The sequence below is a fragment of the Haplochromis burtoni genome, unplaced genomic scaffold, assembly GCF_018398535.1.
Source record: "Haplochromis burtoni strain Fernald_Lab_line unplaced genomic scaffold, NCSU_Asbu1 Contig_41, whole genome shotgun sequence".
Taxonomy (NCBI): domain Eukaryota; kingdom Metazoa; phylum Chordata; class Actinopteri; order Cichliformes; family Cichlidae; genus Haplochromis; species Haplochromis burtoni.
This window is the reverse complement of record NW_024582402.1, coordinates 2,834,774-2,844,123: the sequence shown is the minus strand read 5'-3', so window position 1 is coordinate 2,844,123 and position 9,350 is coordinate 2,834,774. Positions and strand designations below refer to the sequence as shown.

General features: G+C 41.3%; 1 protein-coding gene across 1 annotated transcript in view; it reads left to right on the top strand.

Annotated features, from left to right (window-relative positions):
* Positions 1-681: 681 nt before the first annotated feature.
* Positions 682-9,350, top strand: part of ece2a (endothelin converting enzyme 2a) — a 118,602-nt gene continuing 109,933 nt past the window's right edge. Inside the window, exons 1-2 of the mRNA XM_005920428.3 lie at positions 682-1,075; positions 2,045-2,209. Of these exons, the coding sequence (XP_005920490.1) occupies positions 2,050-2,209 (160 nt within the window). The 5' untranslated portion in view covers positions 682-1,075; positions 2,045-2,049. The remainder of the gene's footprint in view (positions 1,076-2,044; positions 2,210-9,350) is intronic.

Below are 9,350 nucleotides of genomic sequence, written 5' to 3'. Positions count from 1 at the left end.
TATTCATTTCCAGGGAAACTGTTTTGATACAAGTGCAATTTAATGATTAAAACTTTCTTGCAGATGCAATCTTTTCTCTTTGTTTTCTTTTTGGTGGGTGCGGTTAGCTGTTTGACCAACACAGACAGTGTTCACGGGCAGAGCTGATAAACAAAAGAGCTGTGACTGGGCATTATTCTTCAGTACAAATGTATTCAGCTGAGCTAACTGAGAACAGAAAGCACATAATGTAATAAGAAATGTAGCACAAAATATGAATTTGGTTTCCACCCCTGACCTTGCTTTGTGTGTCCTGTGAGGAACTTCTCTATAAATTATTGCAGTTTTGTTAATGTGATCATTCTTTCTTTAAAAGCCACCTCATCATGAAACACTAGAATTGTTTTTTATAGTTCAACATATGAGGGTTGATAAGTAATCATCATTTAATCATCATCATTCATCATCATTCAAATTAAAGTTTGAAGCGGGAAAGGAACCAAATCACTTTTGGACTCATTTTATGCTGTGCGCACACATTTTCTCTTCCTTTAGTAGTTGGTTTAATTATAGAAACCAAGACTATAGAACAAATACCAAGTAGGTCTATGCATTCTTCTTTTTCTTAATTTGAAGAACAGTTTTAACAAACCGATGACTGTATAAAAAGTTTTTCTACATTTATTGTAACAAACGCAGATCGCTTGAATGCACCGTGGCGATTTGACAGATTTTACAAAGAGTACGTGAAAGCAACACGACTCTAGACACCGCACTGTTGAATTGTATCGCTCCGCCTCCTTTAAAGCGTTGACTCGTAAGAAATAGAAAAACTCAGAGACAACATTTTTCTGTTCAAGCGATTTTTATCAAAAGAGGGAAGTTTAAGACGGTGCTCACTCTACTTTCTGTAGTACCAAGGTTTATTTTGATAGAAACGTGAGAGTGAAAGTGAGCTCACTCGGTCCTACGACTGTTGTTTCTGTTAACACGTGGATTCATTCCCACCCAGGAAACGGCCTTTTTAATTTAATTTTATTTTTTTTTACAAAGCTGCTGAAGTTAACGACAAAACGAGGGGAAAAAAAATAAGAAGGTAGGTAAATGACTATCATATTTTGTGCAATCTTTTGTTGTCAACTACATGAACAAACTGAACTGGCTGCGAGAGGTAGTCCGCCGCATCCACGCATGCGCTCTATCTACAGTCGCTGAATAGGTGGCGAGGGAAGTTTAAGAGTTTGTCACAACATTGAAGTAGCGTCTGTTTGTTGTGTTTATTTGGCGTTGTTTCACTACAGTGTTGCTGTCTGCCAGGTCTATGCACGACCCTGCCAAAAAAGTGACTGCAAGTGTTTGTATATGTTATTTTTAATGTCTAATAAACTTGTTTACATTAGTAAATAGGCTGTAGTAAACAGGATTTATGAAGGTGTAATATATAAAATTTAAAAAAACAACAACTATTTTTCAGGTGTCGTTTTGACTCTGATTTGTGTTCTGAATTATAATCAGTCCCGTTTTTTCCGAGTTAAAATATTTTTCAAAAATGTGATTCATGAGATTTTGACAGATTACAGGTCAACAAATCAGTCACAACAGTTTGAATACAAGTGTTGTGCCAAAAAGCGATTTCCTGTATTTGCCAAATGATTGTGGGAATTTAAACTGTTGTAAATTACTTGTTTGCCTATAATGTGTCAAAAAAAATATGTCAAACTCAAAAAGTAATGAAATAATTAAAGAAAAAACCTCCAGTAGCTTTTTTTTTCTCTCATAAAGATGAGTCACAGTAAAAACAAATCAATTTATTTTACAGTAACCTGGGCAGTCTTAACACTTTGTATTATTTTATGTATTTTATTAGCTGATTAATTTCGCAGCCAATCATTTGGTCTGTAAATTGACAGAAAAAACCCATGACAATGCTGAAACCACAATGAAATGGAAAAAGCACAGTGAAATGCATCACTGCACTGTAGCAAAAACAGATTTAGCGACACACAAAAGAAGTCTCGTTATAGTCTGACACAGTGTTATGCTACATATTTTTGTCATGCTCCAGAGAATATGGACTACCTGCCAGAAAACAACTCCAGGTACAAAGACGTCGCCTACTGGGATGAAAGATACACGATGGAGCAGTGCTATGACTGGTTGGGGGGTTTCTCCAAATTCCAGCACATTCTGGAAAGATTTGTAAAGAAAGAGGACTCTATATTGATACTGGGTAGGTAGTTTTCTCTATTTTTTGTATTATTTTTTACTTTTAACGTGTCCATTTGTTCGTTATTACCTCAATATGGTGTACATAGAGAAAGAAAAATGCCACATGAAATTTTTTTGTGGGAAGCGGAGCGATCGTCCTGGAGAATTAGAGGTCGGAAATCCTGATCTGAATGGCAGATCTGTGTCACATGTCGGACCTCATCTCTCGCCCCCGCTTCTTGTCACCTCTCCGCTGTGTGCTGTCACATAAAGGGACAAATCCCTGCCAGCGTTTCTCATCAGGACTGTCGCATATCACCCTCACGGTTGTCATTACTGCCATTATAATCACTGTTATTAATTAAATCCAGCCAGGCAGCTGTTTGCATAGAAATGGAAGCGGCCTGAGTACTCTGACATGAAAAGTATTAATGCAGTTAACATGTGGCTGCATGAGAGCAAGAGAGTTTTTAAATCGGGTCCTTTACTTGGAGCTCAGTATTAACTGAAAATGGCCAATTTTCTTTAAACATCAACAACCATGATAAAACCCAGTACATCAGAAAACTGGCAAATCGTGCGGCATCTGGGACATTTATTTTAGACAAAAAAAATCTCCAGTGTTTATAAAACGTTATATCATCACGCTGGTGTCTGTTACTGTGACTCATTTGTTATGTTGACAGAATCCTCGAAAACAATATAAACGAGCACAAACCTTCTTCTAATGGACTAGATGATCTGATTTGATTTGCATACATTTGCATATTATTGTGCTGTGGTTCCTCACATTTACACCAAAATGTGAGAATCAAAAACGATCTAAATACACATGCTAAATGAGGATTTTCTTCCACCTGCCTTATGTCGTGTGGTGACGCAATACCTCTGGGGTGTCCTGTGCTGTCCTCAACACCAATGCCAGCCTGTATTGCATTGTTACAGGAAATCACTATCATTCACTTAAGAGAGGGTTGGTTTTAATGTCGTGGCTGTTTGGTATATATATTATTTTTTTTTCTTTTTTTTTTTTGGTTCGGTACGCATATGTATCGAACAATACAATATAAATTTTTAATTTATTTTATCAACTTTCCTTCTGACGATGCGCTCGATGGATCTGCGGTCGACAGTGTGGCCTAGGCGGAGTAGTCGAACACAGATCCACTGAGTGCAGGGCAAGCTAGCGAGACAGAAGTTAAGCTCTCCTTGCAACGTGCCAAATTGAACCTCCCCTACTCTCATTCAGATCTGGCGTTTGGAATTATTTTGGTTTTCATGTGACGTATGACCCTGAAGGTAAGCACGTCATGGACTAAAGTAAAACAGTATGTTGGATGTGCCACGCAATGCTCAATTACATGGGTGGGAGCTAGTGTGTTAGCACAGTTAGCTCGTTAACGTGTTGGCCGTCCAGCCCCATGCACGGGGCGATCGAGCTGTTAAAGGAGATTTGCCGTGTTGTGGCGTTAATGTCATTTCAACGAGATTAACGCTGACAGCACTAGTGGGAACACAACAAATATGACTGCACATTTACTCCGACATCATCCTAGTGCAAAGACAAGTGGAAGCAGACAAAAACAACAAGCACGCATGCTACAAACTTTACCCGAGTCATTTAGACAGCCGTTAGCACATGATTCTCCTTATGGGGACCTGATATGTTTAATATGCTGCTGAGAATATAGCCCAGAAGAAGCGTATAGTATAGCTTTTATTTTGGAAAGAGCCATTTCTCTGTAATAAACTCTCTTTTCCAAAGATGAGTGATTCCTCAATCAGATACAGGGCTCGCAAAATCGCTAGCCCGACGTCCCGGGGCTAGCGATTTTTCCAGTCGGGCTACCAAAATCTATCTCTGCCCTGCCCGTCGGCCTATCGTAGGAAGGAAAAATATATGTCAATGCTTTTGCATTCTTTCGGAAATGTAGCTGGGTAATTATGTCATTGGCATCGGTGAGCCACTGTCAATATGTGACATATTGAAATCGCGTTTGAATTTGCGCTTGTTTTTTGCTTTCACTTTGCAATCGCGCGAACTGTGTATAGAGAGCGACAGCACTGATTGGTGAGTGATGATAATTTGTGCACCAATTCCTCTGACATCGTCTTATTAATCGTTAGCTTACTATGCAAACATGACAAGTGAAATCTCCCGCAGCAAGCTTAAACATGTGAGAGGTTGATCGCGCAGAGAATCGCTGAGCGTTATGTGAGTGCGTGTGTAAAAGCAGCAGGATATATATTGTAGCGGGTCAGGGCTGTTCGGGGTTCTGTTTGTACAGTTATGTTTTGTTTATGTTGCCATAGTGACGGGTGACGCCCTCTCGCTGCGACGGTGTGTCCTTCCGGGGTCAGAGGGCGCCCTGTGTGTTGTTGTTGTTGTTGCTGTGCTGTTGCCGCGCTGAGCAGTTAGCTAGCGGCAGTGTTCTGGGAAGCAATACCAAACGATACCTCCGTCTCCTCCTTGTCTGAGCTCGCCACATTGGTGTCAGAAGTGGGATGATGGTGGCACCCCATGTTCTGACCCGAGTGACTTTTCCCCCGCCGGTCGTGACCGGCCGGTGCGCCAAAAGAAGGCACCTGGACATTTGCAGGACTTTGTGTGGGGTAATGGGGTCGTCGGGGACGACTGACCCCTTAGGTGGGGGCTATGTAGCGGGTCAGGGCTGTTCGGGGTTCTGTTTGTACAGTTATGTTTTGTTTATGTTGCCATAGTGACGGGTGACGCCCTCTCGCTGCGACGGTGTGTCCTTCGGGGTCAGAGGGCGCCCTGTGTGGTGTTGTTGTTGTTGGGCGATCGTGGCTCAAGAGTTGGGAGTTCGCCTTGTAATCGGAAGGTTGCCGGTTCGAGCCCCGGCTTGGACAGTCTCGGTCGTTGTGTCCTTGGGCAAGACACTTCACCCCCTACTGGTGGTGGTCAGAGGGCCCGGTGGCGCTGACAGAGCCTCGCCTCTGTCAGTGCGAGTGCGCCCCAGGGCGGCTGTGGCTACAATGTAGCTTGCCATCACCAGTGTGTGAATGTGTGTGTGAATGGGTGGATGACTGGATATGTAAAGCGCTTTGGGGTCCTTAGGGACTAGTAAAGCGCTATATAAATACAGGCCATTTACCATTTGTTGCCGAGCAGTTAGCTAGCGGCAGTGTTCTTCTGCAGTCAAAGTTTTGAGATGCTAGCCTGAAATTATGACTTGTGGATGAAAAAAAATGTTTTGTTTTTCTCTTTTTTTTTTTTTTTTTTTTTTTTTTGCCTGTCCCGTTTGGCTCTTTTGCCATCAGAATTGTTGTCTAAAGGCAAAGAAAGATGCCCAACGGATTTACTTTACCAAATTGACCATCCCAGCCTTGCCGTAATGGTCCATTTGATTCACCTTTTATTGTTTATTTTATTTTCACTTACTGAATAGGGACAGACTTGACTGGGGGAAAGAAGGGGAGAAAGAAAGAGGGAAAGAGAAACAGCTGAGAAGAGGGACGGGGGAGAAGGGCAAAAGACAAAAACCAACAGAATGGGCAGAAAAAGAAAAAAAAGAAGAAAAAAAATGCATATATCAATCACCTGGGTCACCTGCTGAGAAAGAAAAAAGAAAACAAGCAGAAGTTTTGTTTTGTTTTGTTTTTCCCAGTGGTGGAAGCAAGCTTCCATAATGAACTGAGTGCTAAATTTCAGTACTTGGACTCTTTGGTAAAAGGAAACAGGAGTAACCATCCTTCCTTTGTAAAGATATTTAGTATTTCGTATTATTTAGTGGCGAATAATCCTATCAGGTTGTGTTTAAAAACATTGCTGCAGGTCATACTAAATACTCATCTGAATAAGGTGGATTTTATGCTTTATTTTTAAGAGAAGCAATACTTGATTGTGTGGTTGGTGTGTTAAATGGATTTTGTTGGAGTAGCATTTTTGTAAGTGCCCACAAGATGTCACTGTTGTATCAAGATGAATCTACACCCCCACACCACCTGCAATACAGTTTTGTTTATGGTCCTGCTGCTCTGTCACATAAACATTTGAATAGCGAACACTGTGTTCTGGTTGTTCAGCATACACTTAAGTCAGCATAAAGAATGTGGCTGGAGAACCACTTAGCATCTGGCTATTAGAACAATTATGGTAGTGCTTTCTTGATGTTATGATACTTATTTGAAGCCAGAGAAATAATTTATGTTTGTATATATTATTTGCCCTTTTTCCTGACCGAGAATACAGCTGTACGCTTTTAGTTGATGCACTAATGAATCTCTCTTACAAAGAAAGATTTTGGACAGTGTAAATGCTGCAGATGAGTTTTGTTTGTTGTCTATCACCAGAATTAGTTTTAGTTAAAGTCCATCAAGCTGAAATTGCACCTTTAAAGTTGTTTGTTATCAGGCTGTTATTACTTCTGAGAGGCACAGAGGGCTGCTGTAAGCCTGGGTGATGCATGCACAGTGTGTTAGAGGGGTTTGTTGAATGTGTGTCAGGGAGAGACAGGAGCTTTCTGTTGTGTTTTCGGCGGAGCCAAACCTCCTAAAGTTGGGTACTCATTTCTCAGCAAAAGGCTTTGTAGTTTAATGGCCCCTTATTCAGATAAATTTGTTAGGCACGGAGGTTTTAGGTTGGATGCTGATTGCCTGTCGCCCTGCTAGTTAGACACTTCTTTTCTTTTTTTAAGCTATAAGTTAGAACTATAGTATTCAGCCTCATTTTGTTGGTGTGTGTCACAGCACCACCTACAGCAGAGGCGTGAGTGGGCTCTGAGGCTCTAGAGTCTGAGATATAAAATAGGTACTCTTTCCTCTTCTGCATTACACTGCACCAGGTAACACGTTCTTCGTGCTGATTTAAACCCAAAGGAGAGCCATTATATCGCTTGGGAGCTCTCATGTCTCCGTGTCTGTTCTCTCGGTCTCATGCATTTTTATGACCCAGCATGTGTAGCGTCTTCTTCAACAGCACACGTGCACAGATGCTTAGCTATACAGGGAAGCCCTCATGTGTGGTAAAGATCTCTTAAATGCTCATACTGCACCGGCCACACTCATTTGTAAAGGCACTAAACCCATAGAGATTATCGGCTTCTGTAAAATGACACAAAAACCAGCGCATAACTTGATGTAGAGGAGGGCAGACTTAAAGAGAGATTCAAAATGCCGCTGTGGTTTTTGTGTGTTAATGAGTGAACAAAGGGAAATGGAAGGAAGGTAAATAACTAATCAGATTGGGGCCACTCATCTGTCTCAGATGGAGAGGTGATTTCCATTAAGATAGTCTGTACAGCACGGGGAGAGAAAGAGAAGAGGCATACAGAGGGAGATGCATGAGAGAGCTCTCGAACATTTTGCTGCATCCTGTTTGGCAGTTTTAATGTCTTTGTCCTTCAATTATCTTTAAAAAAAATGTATTTCACAGTATTTCATATTTATCTGTAGACTGTCTTATCACACCTTGTTGGAAATCTCTCTTTCTCTGTTTACCTGTTTGCTCCTTCTGTAGTTCTTTCACACGTCGCTTCGAAAGGCAGGCTTCCCAGCATCCTCTTTTCTTTTCCCACCTTCTTGGTAACCATAATTCTGCCTTTTGACATTAGTCGAGTTTGTAATAATCTCGTGTTCAGCAGTTCCTCTCATCTGAAAGTAAATGAATTAATATCAACCTGTGTAGTCAGACACTGGTGTGAGAATGCGGTCTACACTACATAAAAAGACATTTCGGGCCACGCCTCTTACTCTTTGAACTCTGATGTCTTGATGCCTGCGCAATCATCCAGGTAATAGCTGTGCAATCTGTGGTGTTTTACTTTTCTACTTAAAAATGTAAGTCTGGTAATATTGTGCGTGATGCAGTAAAAAGACAAAAACCTTACCTTGCCGATAAACGTTGGTCAGGTGTGGTGGCATGAACCACAGTTAAGGATGTTTCTGCTTCATCTCATCCTCTTCTACGCAACTGTCCCAACTCTGGATACCTAACAGTGAGCCGGCTAAACAATAACAACAACTCGTTATAAGCTAACATTAGCCAATGCTAGGGTAGAGTATCCTTAAAATCACACTTCTCTTCTGATAAACAGTTTGAATATATTCTCTTATCTTATGAGAGTTTCTGACTTAAGTTTCCAAGTCCGAAAAAAAGAAAACAGAATTGGATTGACTGCAATCTACTGACACCTAGTGGTGACATTTTACAAACTGTACCTTTATGAAAAAGTTTTTCCTTTCTATCCTTCCGATCATATGCTTTTCTAACATTTTTCTTTCGAGGTGTCATGAACATTTATGTCCTCTAACAGTGTAGATACTGTTTTCCCGCTTTACATAAGAATACTCAAAATACAGTATTGATCCCGTAGTCCCTCATGATCAACAAGGCGGTAAGATCATTTACAATCACACATCCTGCTTGGATGCTGCATTGCCTACTTCAGACACCCACTTCAAGCACATTGACATTGTGTGTTGCTTCTGCTTTAAAATAATACAAGAGTTCAAAAACCTCTCTATAAGGATGACCCCCAAGTAATAATGTACTTGCTGTGAAAGCACCGATATTGAAGCATGCTGGATTATGAATAGGGCTACAGTTATGAAATGCTCCTGCGGGGAAAAAACAGAAAAACTAAACTGAACCGCAGGTTCAGTAATTGTTATTTTTAAAGTCGTGTGTGGCCTCGTAATGTGTTATCGCTGCAGTCGACTGGCCTGGGGTGGTCTGTGTTACAGCGCTGCATCAAGCAGTCCCCGACCCCCCCGACTGACCAGTGTGTCACTTAGCAATAATACGAAGCAATGATCAGCTCACACACGCTCCACTTCACACACGGCTCCCTCTTTTACTGCCTGCTCCAGGCTGCTGCCAGTGATGTAATGACCCCACATCTCCTAGTGGTCAGTGTGCTCATGGCTCCTTCCCCAAGGCGAGGGATGATGATGTAATGGCTCTTTCATCCTCAGTGTGAGTGTGTGTGTGTGTGTGTATAGTTTAGATGTGTTTGTGGTAGTATCCCAAGAGTATCCATGCACCAGAGGTGTGGACTCGAGTCACATGACTTGGACTCGAGTCACATGACTTGGACTCGAGTCATTAATTTTATGACTTTAGACTTGACTTGAAAAAATGTTCTAAGACTTGTGACTTGACTTGGACTTTTACACCAATGACTTGGGACTTGAATTGGACT